This window comes from Vicugna pacos, chromosome 1 (genome assembly GCF_048564905.1).
Source record: "Vicugna pacos chromosome 1, VicPac4, whole genome shotgun sequence".
Lineage (NCBI taxonomy): Eukaryota > Metazoa > Chordata > Mammalia > Artiodactyla > Camelidae > Vicugna > Vicugna pacos.
The window spans coordinates 74,271,839-74,287,555 of NC_132987.1; the positions used below are offsets into that span (position 1 = coordinate 74,271,839).

The 15,717-nt window shown below is 40.5% G+C and overlaps 1 protein-coding gene and 1 long non-coding RNA gene across 2 annotated transcripts in view; one reads left to right on the top strand and one right to left on the bottom strand.

The window, feature by feature from the left end:
* LOC140697542 (uncharacterized) overlaps positions 1 to 15,717 on the top strand; it is a 28,741-nt gene that overhangs the window by 12,267 nt on the left and 757 nt on the right. The gene's annotated exons all lie outside the window — the stretch shown is intronic.
* Positions 3,315 to 15,717, bottom strand: part of TMPRSS7 (transmembrane serine protease 7) — a 39,769-nt gene continuing 27,366 nt past the window's right edge. Inside the window, exons 13-16 of the mRNA XM_072965403.1 lie at positions 9,522 to 9,693; positions 6,928 to 7,196; positions 5,229 to 5,365; positions 3,315 to 3,485 (exon numbers count right to left, since the gene is read on the bottom strand). Coding sequence (XP_072821504.1) covers positions 3,315 to 3,485; positions 5,229 to 5,365; positions 6,928 to 7,196; positions 9,522 to 9,693 — 749 coding nt within the window. The remainder of the gene's footprint in view (positions 3,486 to 5,228; positions 5,366 to 6,927; positions 7,197 to 9,521; positions 9,694 to 15,717) is intronic.

Sequence of the window (15,717 nt, forward strand, 5' to 3'; positions counted from 1 at the left end):
GGCGGGTCCTCGGGCCCCGGACGCGCCCCGGACGCGCCCCTCGCTCCTGCCCCGCGCCGCCTCGGTGTCTTGCTAGGAGCAGAGCCAAGGAGGGCTGTTTTTCTGGTTTGTTCAGGGCGCTGTCTGCCTTTTTCTGTTGGTACAGATACAAAGCAGAAGCTGACTGGGGACCGGAGTGGGCGGCGGGTTGTGGCCTGGATGGGCCCGTAGCGCCTTGCCACGGAAAAGTTTGGCGTTCCAGGCACCCCAGGAGCTCTCTGTTACCAGGGCTTGCCCCGGCTTTCGCTGCCTGGCAAAAGTTCATTCAGTTAATCAACATATGGCTATGAACATATAACTTTCCCCTGCATGCCAGGCATCCTGCAGGATTCTGAGCACACCAGAAAATATGCAGGTGAATAATACACAGGAACACACTTCTTCCTCCTGTAAGTCCGGAGTCATGCAAAGAAAGAGTAAAGAGGCGTGGAGCGGACAGTAGGCTCAGGAATCAGGCTGCCCAGGTTAATCCCCTCACAGGGTTCCTAACGGTGAGACCTGCGTCAGAGTTCCCTCATGTGGGAAATTGGCATAATGTTAGTACCCACCTAGTTAAGATGTGGCTAGGATTTAAAGAGTTGGCATCAGCGAAGTACTCAGACACTAACAATCATGCATAAGCATTTATTATATTATCTACCTTAGGGAAGAGGAGTCACAGACACCCCACCCCCACCCCCAGCAAATACACACACACACACACACACACACACACACACCCTGAGGAAAAAGTATATGCACCCAGCCACAATCCACAATCCATAGTTCACAACTTCCAGTCTCATGAGCCTGAAATTGTTTGCTAAGCAGGTGTGTGTTGACCCTCTCAAGCGTCTGTTCAGAGCAGGCTTGCTTCCTTATTTCTCATCCCTGCCCCCAACAATTACACATATTGAGATGAGTTTGAGGTGTGGACGGGATATACATAAATCAACTTCATTTCAGAAGATGTTGACTTGTGTTCAAAAGTCTGGCATCCTCGAAACCTGCTGTTCAGTCTCTGTCTACATACCAGAGTTGTCTCTTGCTTGCTACCAGATCATCTGGGTTTTGGACTCCATCTGCCCACCCGATGGGGTCATGCTCACTGCAGCCACTCAGCTGCTAGCCTGCTCAGACTTCTGCTTTCTCTGCTTTGAAAGGCCGATCCTGTAGGACTCAGGTTGTATTCTCAGCTGGGATTTTGTAACAGAATTTTAAATCAAGGAGCAAGGGTTACTGCAATCAAGAAGGGGCTCTGAGACACCCAGAGACTAACAACAGTCGAAAGCCTTCAGTACCCTGAGACCTAAAAAGGACTGGAGCCTGATTAAGGACTGGAGCCATCAAGGAGGGCCTCCAGATAGGATCTGTAGGCACAGAAGTTTGCAGCCACTGTTAGGACTGGGATCCAGAAGGGAGGAATCCAAGAGAAAAAGTACTCTGAGCTTTCTCTCCACCTGCCAGTGTCCTGATGGTAACTCCCACTGGAAACTGGTGACAGAAGTTGGGGTTCAGCCTCCCAGGCTCAGAGCAGAGAGTAAATCTGCAGTGCAAAGAAAGAGGAACCTGCATGTACACCTTTCTCTACAATAACTGACTTTTGATCTTCCTTCTCAGACATTCAGTAGTCAGTAGACTCCTCTGGTCTGACCAGACTCCTCTTCCTGGCTGGCCCCTTCCTGTCCAATTCTGTTGCCACCCCTACTTCTTTGTATATGATGTTCCTTCTGCTCAGAATGCTTTTCCTCCCACTCCAGCTCACTTTCTGCATGGATAACTTTCGTCCATCTTTAAATCCTAGCTGAAGCATACTTTTTCCATTAAACCTTCCCAGACTCCTCCTCCACCGAAAGTCATCCACATTCTTCTTTGTTACCAACACACATTGTTCCTGTCCTAATTACATCACATATTCAGTTCAATTTCATTCCACAAGAAGTACTGAATGCTTGCTACAGTCTTCTGGATACTTGAGACACGTCTGAAGAATATGAAGCAGAATAAAACAAAATCACTGCCATTGTGAGGCTAGTATTTAATGAGGGGAAGCGAACTTAATAAATAACATTTCTAGAATATTAGACGGTGACGTGTGCTATGGAAAAAACAAGGTAAAGCAGAGTAAGGGAGGTTGGAGTGCTGATTGGTGCAGGTTGGAAGTTGTCATTATAAAGAGGGTGATCGACCTATGAAAACAATTTCATTATTTTGGGTCCTGTGAAAACCAGATTTACTATTTTGGGCCCCACTTGAAAATAGAATTACTATTACTTTTTTGACTTTGTCCCAGCGAGAAGAATAATATCATTCTTCTTTCTGCTGTTCTTACCTATTTGGTGATATTATTAAGTCTGGCCTCTGTTAACGAAAAGATTATTCTGAGATTAAATGTGGAAACACTCTAAATCGAGATAAAAGAAACCAGTAACTCTGATGTAGGGAGCATGTACCACAGGTTTACACCTCTGCTAGGTATCACAAGGCTCTGAAAATAAAAGAAAGTCTTGGCCGTTGAAGTTTTACAGAAGGATCAGAAGTCAGACGATGATATTTCTGAAATTTTTCACTTTCAAAACAATCATCCAAAAAGTCTTTAAACTGCTGACCAGCATTACCACAATTTTCTTAAATCCCATGTACGTATTTTCAATCCAACTACCATGATGCTTCAGTCTATTATTTTAGTGAAGATTATTGTCAGTTTTGTTGACTGATAGTTTCTCTGCACACAATATTACCATTTTTCTCTGAAGAAAAATGCCCTGTATGTTAGACAAACTGGATTGGAAAGTAACAATAGAGGTACTTTCTCTGTCAATACTGAGTTTAACGTAATTTGCATTTGTGAAGGAGTCATTTTCATGCAATTAACTTCATTAGAATACTGAAGATCAGGCATGGGTTTTTTAATGGAACTTACTTCAATAAGTCAGATTTGCCTAGATCTTTATAAATATCTGCACCTTGAATAGGAACATAAATTAAACTATGGATTCCTGAGCATCTCACTCACTTCTTACTTTGGAGACTTGGTTGATGACATTACTTCAGTTTTCTTCCATTCTTTAATTAATGGCCCTCTGATGCTTAATAATGAATACAGTTGTAACCTTGAGGTAATATTCCATGGAATAAAATACATATTAATCTTTCTGTCTTTCAATAAATACCAAATGCATGCAATCTGAAATTTTCAGAAGAAAAAAAAATTGTGTCCCATTTTATTGATAATTACTGCATTTTTTTGAAAGAATCTATCACATAAAACACAGTCAAAAATCAAACTTGTGCAGTTACAAAAGAGAAGGGACATATTTATGAATCCAGGGAACAAATTTTGACACCCTTGTGTAAACACCAGGAAAGTTTGGTCTTCCACAGCCATGTCCCCAGCTAACAATGCCAGTCAAAATCCATTTTCCATCACTTTTTCTTCGACAAGATAAAGGTCCGCCCGAATCTCCCTACACAAGAAGATAAATAATGTCAGTATAAAGTATGCTTGTCCCGTGATCATCAACTTGTCATTAAGTGTTTAATAAATTGTGTTCAGACTCCCACCCTGACAGGTTTTTGCTCGACTAACTACTATGCAGTTTGGGGAAGCGTCAAGAAATAATGTGAAACTTCTAATGCCATTTTAGAATTATTTTTCCTATCATCAAAAAGACGCATTCATGGTTAAGAAACTTGATCCTTTAGGCCAAGAATAACATTAGAAGATTCTTGCAGGGGAAACGACACTCACATACCTGCAAATGAACAACAAACCTCAACAGTAGTAGCAGTAACGATAATAAGAGCTAAAGCTTACTTAGTGCTGCTATGTGCTAAGCACGGTTTTGGGTCATTTAATCCTCACAATAACCTTGCAAGGCATGGTTATCTTGGGGGTAGGTTGACCTCTACCTCTGCCCATGTGTTGCCTCACGCATGGCCCTGAGGAAGAAAGGAAAGGAGACCCTGTTTAGTTGGTCAAGTCCAATGAGGCACGTCTGAGCATCACTGGCTGACGGTTGTCACAGGCAGATCACCCTCACTTGAGAGTCCTTTCTGATATCTCAACTCTAAAAGCAAAGGCTGAAAAAATTCAGTATTTAAACTGAATTCCTACTGTGTTGATTGTTTAAATTATAATATCTGGGTTTTCATTTTCTTACATTGGAGGATAGCTAAAGCTGTAGCTTACTCAGAAAGTGTTTCAAATTGGCCCCTGAATTCTACAATTCTAAACCTGATTAGGTAAATTCTAACTCGTAGAGAGACTGGGGTCTTTTAACTTTAACCGTTGCCACACCAACTCTTCTTATTTAACCTGTAAACCCTGCTGGGTGTGTGGAACAGGACTATATAACTGACTAGCTGCAGGAAACATTCAAAATATCGTAGCTTTAAGTTTAGAGAGATAAGGGTTCAAATCCCAGCTCAACAGACTGTGCGACCTTGGGTAATTTACTTCTCTCTGTGCCCTAGCTTCCTCTTCTGTAAAATAGGGATAAAAGAATAATTTGAATGTAGGTAAAGGACCTAGCATGGTGCTTGTCAGAAGATAGAGGTCATAATTATAAGGTGAATGTTTGTGGCCCAGTGCCGAAGGTTACGGAAAGAGGTGGGAACAGCTCCCACTGCCCCTGCCCTCCTCATCTTCTAAATTATCTGTTCACATTTTGGCAAGCAAATAGATATCTGCATAGATTGGAATCTGAGGCTCATAAAAATGTCCCCCTAAAAGTGACCTTCAAATTTACCACCGTCAGATGCATAAAAATAAGAGTTCCTGTCACTTCTCCCATTCCTCTTTCCTTTCCCCCAGCCTATGCATCAAAGAGTAAGTGAATACAACACTTCTTACTTTAGAAGGTAAATAGCCACTGTTAAGGAAATAGGTAGCAATCCTAAAACACTGTGTGTGTGTGTGTATGTGTTTTTCTTTATTTTTCAGGTTTGGTTATAAGAAAATCATGGCAAAATGATAAATGCTTACTTCACTCTCTAATTGTTGGAGTAATATACATAGGGACAGGAAAACAAGTGTTTTAGATCCAATTACTATTTAACCACATTTCCCGGATCTTAGGCAGTGGGATTATAATTAATATCTGAATTAAAGGAAGCACCTGCCCTAGGCACTGCCCAGTGTAGATTAAATAGGAAAGCATTTATGGAAAGTACCACCTGTCAGGCAAGGAAAAATTAAGATGACTTACTCTGCAGGCGTCTCTCTTGCCTGACAGGACTCCTGCACAGAGCATCCTTGAAGTGATGATCCCATAGGTGGAAACACAGAGGGTTTGGTCAATGAGCTCTACCTCTGCTTGCTGCAAAACAAGGGAGCCTTTATTGTCTGGAAAACACAGAGAAGTAGAAATCGTGGCAATGATTACATTTACTTTATTAGACAATTTACTCATATTATTTCCTTGTACCTTCACAATTTTTTAAGGTAAATTCTATCATGATCCCCATTTTTCTGATGAAGAAATGGAGGCTTAGGAGGATAAAGGACTTATCTAATGGCACACGACCAGCAATTAACAGAGCAGGATTCAGACCCAAGGTGTGACTCAGCCTTCCTACCCACTGTGCCATATTCCTTCACCACGTACCTCCCGCTCTCAGTAGGACTGTGAGTCAGCAACAGTTATTACTGATACTCACTGGTCAAAAGGGCCCCTTAAGTGGAGCATTATAACTGACAGATGGGAATCCCCTAGGAACCATAAAAACATAATATTTTGGATATAGCCCTCTCACTTCCTTTTTAACCTGTCTGGCTAAGATGATTCAGAAAAATCAACTCTCACACACTCATGCCTGTAAACAAAATGTCCCATGATAAACTGGTTGAGTAGATTCTTTTCTTTTATAATATATGATAATGTCATTAAAGCCCCGAGCCCAGTCCTGTTATGTTACGAATGGTGTTATATATAATTGAGTAGTTTTGCTGCCTTCCCTTGTTGGGACCCATGACCTCAGCAGGTCCAGACAGGTGGTAAATTTCATGACTTCGATAACTAACTGGAGGCAGTGAGCACTTGAGATGCTACCCATGGTGAATCTTTAGAGAGTGTCAAAGCGAGGCTAAGGGGAAGGTCAAGAGTTACAGAAAATGTATCTGTCCTAAACCCTTGGAAATGACTGTGAGGGAATCTCAGGTGACTGGGAGATCAAGGGAAAGCATTGGCACTCATCTTCGGGGAGATGTCCACAAGGTTTTGGATTCTTCTTCTCACTGTATGTTTAGCATCCTAGACATTAAAACCTTGGCAGGGCAGATATAGAGACTTCCCTACCATACAGTCTGACCTTTGTGCATATGAAAAGGATGCCCCCTTCTGGGTGGACCACTTCTAGGCTGATAAAAACCCCAGGCCTGAATTTGCAGTCTGGGGCGCTAAGGGCAGGCTGGATTTCGGCCCTCACTCTTATTTACGTGGCAGTTGCCCTTCTGAAGGACGTATTTGCATAATCCTCCACACAATATTCTATGGGTTGACACAGTCAGACGTGTGAGTGTGTGTGTGTGAGAGAGAGGGAGGGTATCCTACTCTTCTTTATGAAAATGAGTCTCTTTTTTTTGGATGCAAGGAAACCTAAAAATAAGAAGGAATTGCTCTTCCATAGTGAAAACCCTAGCGAACCCCTCAGAGTTTGAAAAGGACCCATACTATCTATCCAATCCTGCCTTGCTCGTAAGAAGTGGGTCCCACTTCTTTTTTGGGTCACGGGGAGAATCACGAAACAGGAATTATAATACTCTCCTCCACTCTACCTCTCAGAGTTGTTAGAAGGTTGAGATGAGACCATATACGAAACTCCTCTCCATGAAGCCCGAAGCACTACATCAACAGCTATCAGTGTTATCTGGAGGGGAAGGGCATGGCCATTCACGGAGACACACACCTGCCTCGTGCCTCCGCCCCCAGCCGGTCACCCAGCACTTCTCTCCGCCTCGCACTTTCTGGCCAGTGGGAGGAATGCATATCGGCTGAATGAGCTGTTTCAGGGTCTCGGGCCAGGCGGTACTGAGCTGCAGCAAGGCAATATCGTAGTCAAAGGTCTGGCTGTTATAGTACTCGTGGACCACAATTCTTCTCACTGGGGAGACGAACTTGGCAGTCCCCTGCACATACATCCCAAGGTGTGCGGTCCACGGTGTGGGGTCAGACAGCCTGGCACAAAAGGAATGAAGAACGAAGTCAGAGGTGGAAGAACCATACAGAGTTTGGAAACAGAGGGATGAGGGCTGTGGAGAGGGCGGTCTGACTTTCAGTCCCTATTGCAGTCGCTGGCTCTGCCCTGTGGATACAGCAAGAGTCACACTGTCTCAGAGCCTCCCCTGTCGCCTTAGTAAACTAGAGATGAAGTAATGTGTAGTCAGCTGGTGAACAATAGCTATGTTCCAGAAAATGTTCTCAATGGCATCCTAAGGACACACTGAAAATTTCCTTGCCACTGTTATTTCATGAACCACATACGGGTCAAGACTGTTAGTCAAGGAATTAATTTGTTTCATTGTCCCTATTCATGCTGACAGTGGTATTTGATGGAGACAGACAGGGCCAGTGAGTCAGTGGTTTAGGGATCCTTTTACGAAATTCAAATGACACCAATACCAAGACAGATTAAAAATCAGTGCTACAAGCAGGAATTTAATGAAATTGCTTCCTGCAAACTGCCAGAAGCCTTAAAGATTACTCTGCTCTAACTGCTCAAGCTTGACCATTCATAGGGCCCCACCTCTATTAGTCCTTCCAGAATTCTAATCCTGACCCCAGTGGCTTTGCATGAAGTCACTGAAGGGCTTGTAATCTCCATCTGAGGTTCCATCTCCATCAGCGCAGCAACCTTGCTCTGGTGGGGTGAAGAGAATGTGGAAACTTTGGGAGAAAAATGAGGACAGATCCCAAAGAGCGTGGCCCCTAATCTGCTTAGCTGACATCTCACAGGCAGCACTGGGGACCCGGGGACATACTAAGGGTCACATATTACTCAGAGCAGTTTCACTGCATGAAAGACTAAAGGTGGAACAGAAATGTAGCCATTTTAGTCATTAACATGAATCCTATCATCTCCAGGAGAAACAAATATCCTAATTGAATAAATTCATGGAAATACTCCACTTAAAAGAATGCCAAATGAGAAATGAATGATATATTTGTGTACCTAAGATACAACAGATTCCAAATAAGTTTACCTTTTAATTCAAGTTGTTTTCTGAACTTTCTTTTCACCCTTATCTGGGAGACTGTCTGCCCCATAATAATCCCACTGGTAAAGGTAGACAGAGCCGTTCCAGGAGTGACCCTAACAGACTTTTGCATGACTTCTCCTCTGTGATACTGTGGTTCATAACAAGAAATACATATGCGGTCTACTTTCCATTTCTGGCACAGAGCTCCTAAAACCCTTGGAATTTTGTAAGTGATGTGAGGGACCAAATGTCTTTTGTTACATTAATGAGGTTACTTTGGGCCAGCAACTAAGACTCGGGGCTGGTCACCAGGAGAACCAACCAAGTGATTGGAGTGCTAGAACTTTCAGTCCTACCTCCTGACCTCTGGGGAGGATGGAGAGTCTAGAGGTGGAATTCATGGCTAATGACCAATGATTTAATTAATCATGCCTATGTAAGCCTCCAAAAGAGCCAAGAAGGAGAGGATTTGGAAAGCTTCCGGGTTAGTGAATGCATGGAGATTCAGGGAGAGCGATACACCCCAAGAAGGCAGGGAAACCCTGCCCGCTTCCCCCATACCTCACGCTACGCATGTCTTCCATCTGACTGCTCCTGAGTTATTTCCTCGTATAATAAAATGTGTCTGTGAGCTGCTCTAGCAAATTGATCAACCACCAGGAGTGGGTCATGGGAACCTCTGCTCTATAGTTAGTCAGTCTGAAGTACAGGTGACAACTTCGACTTTCGATTGGTGTCTGAAGTTGGGGGGTGGGGGTAGTCTTGCAGGACTGGGCCCCTAAACTGTTTAATCTGATGCTGTCTCTGTGTCGAGAAAGGCAGAATTGAGTTGAATTGTCGGACACCCAGCTAGTGTCAGAGAACAGCTTGGAGAGGGGTGTGGGCGCCCTTCCCACCAGCACATTGGAAATTGGGAAGCCGAGCATTACCTCCAACTCTAAATAAGGATCCCTGGACTCCAGTCCTCCTCCAGGGCCCATTTCCCACGCAGTCCCACACTCCACATTCCTCACACATTCGCACAGAATTCCTTCTGACTTGAAAGCCCTATCCTATTTTCTTAGCCTCATAAAAGCCTATTCATTCTTGATGTTCCTTTGTGTTCTTCTATTTATATCAATAATACCTAAAAAAAAATGTTTGGCATACAACTGGTGTCACAATAAAAACAAAACAAAACAAAAACACCAACAGAACTGATTAAACAATTCCAACAGGGAATTTCTTCCCACAGTGTGAGGGCATTTGTATGGTCTGTGGTCAGAGACTGTGCCCCTTTAGAGTAAGGATTGAGATGCCCCACCTGTTTCCATGGAAACAGTGGGCAGCGGAGAGAAGCCACTCCCTGGAGATGACTGAGGCCCCGCAGTAGGCAGATCCGACAAAGTGGAGGCTGACTTGCCAAGGCCAACCCCCTTCTTGGGTGTCGATGCCCCCAATGATGCGGTGGAGGGTGGAGGAACTCCTGCTGCAGCCTTTAGGAGAGGAAGGGTCACATGATTTAAAGGCAGACTTGGAAGAAAAACTGGAAATACAGTCAACTTTTGAGCTATTGGGAACTGACTAACCAGGTAGGCAACTTGAAATCCCCTGCTTATCTGGAAAGGCAGTTTGTGGGTTCATCTAAAACCAGCACCAACAAACCACTCCCTCCCTCCCGAAAATAGGCCTTGACACAGAGTTACTGACTCCTCACAATAACACACACAAAAGGAGGAGGGGACCTATTAGGAACAGCTGTACTGGCGGGGACAGCACACGTGGGGTTCAGGTTGTTAGGTAGAGAAAAAATTAGTTTCAAATGCAACAGAATTGAAAGTGTCATTGAAATTGTGCTGATTGGAGGGAAAGCATTTGGGAGGAAATTTGCAAGTCCAAAACAAATGAAAACCTAGTTAAGAAAAACTAGCTAAGAAACACTGGTTATCAGAGCAATTACTTTCCAGTATAAATAGTATTGATAAGGATGTATAATTAACATGTTGTCACATGGCCAGTTAGAGATCACACAACTAATAATAAAAGAAAGCACGTTGGAGTTCTCAGGTCATAGCTAAAAAAAGAACCAGATCTGTGGTTAAGAGGGTGCAGTAGTGAGACCAAGAGCTCGCCTCCTCTCACAATGACAACAAAACCACAACTGACTACTAAACAATCATCGATAAAAAAAGACTATAACCTGAAAAAATAGATCTTATTCAACTGGAAACATAAAGAGGGAACCACAGCAGGATGATAGGAGGGGTGTGTTCACGATATAAATGGGCCCTATAACCCCTGGGTGAGTGACCCACAATCTGGAGAATAATTAAATTGCAGAGGCCCTCCCATAGAAGTGAGAGTTGTGAGCCCCACCTCAGGCTCCCCAGCTCAGGGCTCTAGCATTTGGAGGAAGAGACCACAAAACATCTGGTTTTGAAGGCCAGTGGGGCTTAACTCCAGGAGCTCCACAGGACTTGGGGGAAACAGACACATCACTCTCTTGGGAAGAGTACACAGAATCTCGCTTGGACTGAGGCCCAGGGCAGAGCCCTTCTAGTAGTGACCTTAACAGGGTCAAAGGACCTGACTCCAAAAACCACAAGACACTGAAGAAAGACATTGAAAATGACACAAGCAGATGGAATGAAATGCCACGTTCTTGGGTTGGAAGAATCAATATTGTTAAAATGGCCATACTACCCAAGGCAATATACAGATTCAATGCAATGCCTATAAAATAACCAATGACATTTTCAGAGAACTGGAGCAAAAAATATTAAAATTTGCAGGGTAACACAAAAGACCCCGAATAGACAAAACAATCTTGAGAAACAAGAATGGAGCTGGGGAATTATGCTCCATGACTTTAGACCATGCTACAAAACTACAGTAATCAAAACAGTATGGTACTGGCACAAAAAGAGACACACAGATCAATGGAACAGGATAGAAAGTCTAAAAGTAAATTCACACACTTATAATCAATTAACCTATAATAAAGGAGGCAAGAATATACAATGGAGAAAAGACAGTCTCTTCAATAAATGTTGCTGGGAAAGCAAGACAGCTACTTGCAAAAGAATGAAATTAGAACATTCTCTAACACCATATACAAAAATAAACTCATACTAATGGATTAACATACTAAATGTAAGACTGGATACTATAAAACTAGAGGAAAACATAGGCAGAACACTGTTTGACATAAATCACAGCAATATTTTTTTTCAGACGAGCTCCTAGAGTAATGGAAATAAAAGCAAAAATAAACAAATACGACACAATTAAAGTTAAAAAGCTTTTGCACAGCTAAAGATACCATTAACAAAATAAAAAGACAACTTACAGAATGGGAGAAAATATTTGCAAATGATGCAACTGACAAGGGACTAATTTCCAAAATATACAAACAGCTCATGTAGCTCAACATAAAAAACCCCAAACAACCTAATCAAAAAATGGGTAGAAGACCTAAATAGACATTTCTCCAAAGAAGACATCCAGATGGCCAGCAGGCACATAAAAGGATGCTCATTGTTGCTATTTATTAGAGAATTGCGAATCAAAACTACAATGATGTATCACCTCACACCAGTCAGAATGGCCATCACTAAAAAGTCTTCAAATAATAAATGCTGAAGAGGGTGTGAAGTAAAAGAACCCTCTTACACTGTTGGTGTGAATGTAAATTGATGCAGCCACTATGGAGGACAGTAAGAAGGATCCTTAAAAAATTAAAAATATACTCTCCATATGATCCAGCAATCACACTCCTGGGCATACATCCAGAGAAACTATAACTGGAAAAGACACATGCACCCCAATGTTCACAGCAGCCCTATTTACAATAGCCAAGACATGTAAACAACCTAAATGTCCATCACCAGATGAATGATAAAGATGTGGTATCTATCTATCTATCTATCTATCTATCTATCTATCTATCTATATTTGTCTCTCTCTCTCTCTCTCTCTATATATATATATAAATAATGGACTCTTACTGAGCCATACAAAAGAATAAGCAATGCCATTTGCAGCAACATGGATGGGCCCAGAGACTATCATATTAAGTGAAGTAAGCCAGGCAGAGAAAGGATACTATTATATGATGTCACTTACATGTGGAATTTTTAAAAATGACACAAATTTTATTTGTAAACCAGAAATAGATTGATAGATACAGAAAAAAAAACACTGGTTATAAAAAGGAAAGGGGAGAGGGATAGATTAGGAGTTTGGGATTAACAGATACACATTATTATATATCAACTAGATAAACAATAAGGACCTACTGTATAGCACAAGGAACTATATTCAATTTCTTGTAATAAGCTGTAATGGAAAAGAAACTGAAAAAATGTATATGTATAACTGAATTGCTTTGCTGTATACCTGAAACTAACATTGTAAATCGATTAAACTTCAATAAAAATTAAGAAGTAAAAATAAGACAGAGAAATAAAATAAGAAATAAAATAAGACAGAGTGGCTGAGTGAATGAAAAGAAAAGCCCATATATATGCTACTTACAAGAAACTCACATCAGATCTAAAAATACACTAGCCGGAGGGTACAGGGATGGAAAAGGTATTCCACACAAATGGAAATCAAAAGAAAGCGGGGGAAGTGATACTTATATCGGACAAAATAGGCTTTGAAACAAAGATGTAACAAGACACAAAGAAGGACATTACACATCGATAAAGGGATCAATCCAACAGGAACATGTAACAATTGCAAACACATATACACTCAACCTAGGAGCACCTAAATATATAAAGGAAATAGTAACATACATAAAGGGAGAAATTTGCACTGATACAATAACAGTAAGGGACAATATCACCCCACTTACATCAATGGACAGATCGTCCAGACAGAAAAATAGTAATGATATAGTGGCCTTAAAAAACACTTTAGACCAAGTGAACTTAGTAGATCTATATAGAACATTCCATCCAAAAGAGCAGAATACATATTCTTTTCAAGTGCACATGGAACATTCTCCAAGACAGATCACATGCTAATTCATAGAAGAATTCAAGTCGCAGTAAGTCTAAGAAGATTGAAATCAAATGAAGCATTTTTTTCTAACCCTCAGGCTATTAGACAAAAAAAAAACTCTAAGAAAAAAATTGCGTAAAACACAAACACATGGAAGCTAAACAATATGCTACTAAATAGCCAATGAATCATTAAATCACAAAGAAGAAATTTTAAAAAACACCTGGAGACAAATGAAAACACAATGATACAAAATATATGGGACACAGCCAAAGCTTTCTGCGAGACGAGTTCAAATGATACAAGTCTACCTCAGGGAACAAGAAAAATCTCAAATAACAATCTGATCTTACACTTAATGGAACTAGAAAATTAAGAACAAACAAGACCTAAAGTTAACAGAGGGAAAGAAGTCATAAAGATCAGAGCAGAAATACATGAAATAGACTTAAAAAATAGAAAAGATCAATGAAACTCATTGCTGGTTCTTTGAAACGATAAACAAAATTGATAAACCTTTAGTCAGACACATCAAGAAGAAAAGAGAGGTGTTCCAAATAAATAAAATTGGAAATGAAAGAGAAGTTATGACTGACACCACAGAAATACAAAGAATCATAAGAGACTACTACGAGCAACTATATGCCAATAAAATGGACAACCTAGAAGAAACGGAGAAATTTCAGAAATGTGCACTTTCCCAAGACTAAACCAGGAAGAAATAGAAAATGTGAATAGACCAATTACCAGTACGGAAATCAAATCAGTAACTTAAAAACTCCCAACAAACAAAAGGCCAGAACCAGATAAATCACAGGTGAATTCTATCAAACATTTAGAGAACAGTTAACTCTTATCCTTCCCAAATTTTTTTCAAAAAATGCAGAATACGGTATGTTTCTGAACTCATTTATGAGGACAGCATCACCTGGATACCTAAACCAGATAAATATATCACACAAAAAGGAAAATTACAGGCCAATATCACTGGTGAGCATAAATGCAACTTTCCTCAACAAAATATTAGCAAACTAAATTAAACAATATTTAAAAAGAACCATGCACCATGATCAAATAGGATTGATCCCAGGAATGTAAAGATGGTACAATACCTACAATTCAACCAGTGTGATACACCACAGTAACAAACTGAAGAATAAAATCCATATGATGATCGCAACAGATGAAGAAAAGCTTTTGATAAAATTCAACACCCATTTATGATAAAAACTCTCCAGAAAGTAGGTATAGAAGGAAATAACCTCAGCATAATAAAAGCCACATATGATGAGTCCACAGCTAGGCATGCACTGTGCCACTGAGCTATACCTTCACCCTTCTTCCAAAGAATTTTTAAAGTAGTATTTATTTTCCATGATGGCAGGAACTTTTTCCCCTCTTTGGTTCACTCTTCTGTATCCCAAGTCTCTATCTTTTGTGTTTTCACCTTATTCATGCATGTCATAATTACTAATAGGGCATTTTTTTCCATTTAATTTTTTACCTTTATATGTCATTTTGGTAATATTTTCCTATTTTCTCCTGTGCTGTCTTTCATTAGGTTAAATATTCTTTTTCTAGTCTGAGTCATACATTATGCTATTCTTTTGATGCTTTGCCCTAACTTACTAAGAATAATACTTATATTTATTTTTTAATGTCTATTTCTTAAGCATATACATCTTGGCATAATTCTCACCTACCTCTCATAATCTTACTACCTAAACCCTTACGTCCTTCCATGTAGGCTTGAATTTTTGAATTATTTTATTATAGATACATGATTTGGGGGAATCTTGCTTTTTTAGGCAGTTACAAATTTTGATAAGTTCTATGTCCTTTCTGCATATCTTTCTATGTAGCATCCTCCTGGGTTCATTTTTCTTTTCTCCAGAATGCTTTTTTCAAAAGTGTTTTCAAGGAGAGTCCTGATATAATAAATTTTCTGAGGTTTATATGCTTAACAAAATCTTTTTTCATCCTGTCATTTTGTAATATTTTGCTCTTAAAATTTAGGACAGAGTCTTTCAGTAGTTTAAAAAAATTGAAGTCCCACAAAATATCATCTACACAACTGAGAAAGAAAAGAATAGAGAAAGATTAAAAATGAAGAGGAAAAGATAAAACAAAAAATAATCTAACAGAATGATGTACACATGTTTAGGAAAAGCCGTGTATAAAAATGTTTATAGCACCACTATTAAAAATAACCCCCAAATGGAAAACACACAAATGTCTAGTAACAGTAAAGTAGTAAGTAAATGCGGTGTTTACAGAATGGGATAGTATACAGCAGTGAGAATGAATGACCCACAGCTACATGCAAAGTCGTGGATGAATTTTTCAAATCTACTGTTGAGTGAACAAACCCAGATACAAGTGAGGACATACTCCATGACGTCATTTATATCAAGATCACTAACAGGCAGGCCTATTTCATGATGCTAAGAGTAAGAGAGTAGTGGGAGGTGACAGAAGGTGACAGTGCAGGAAGAGTGAGCAAAGAGGGT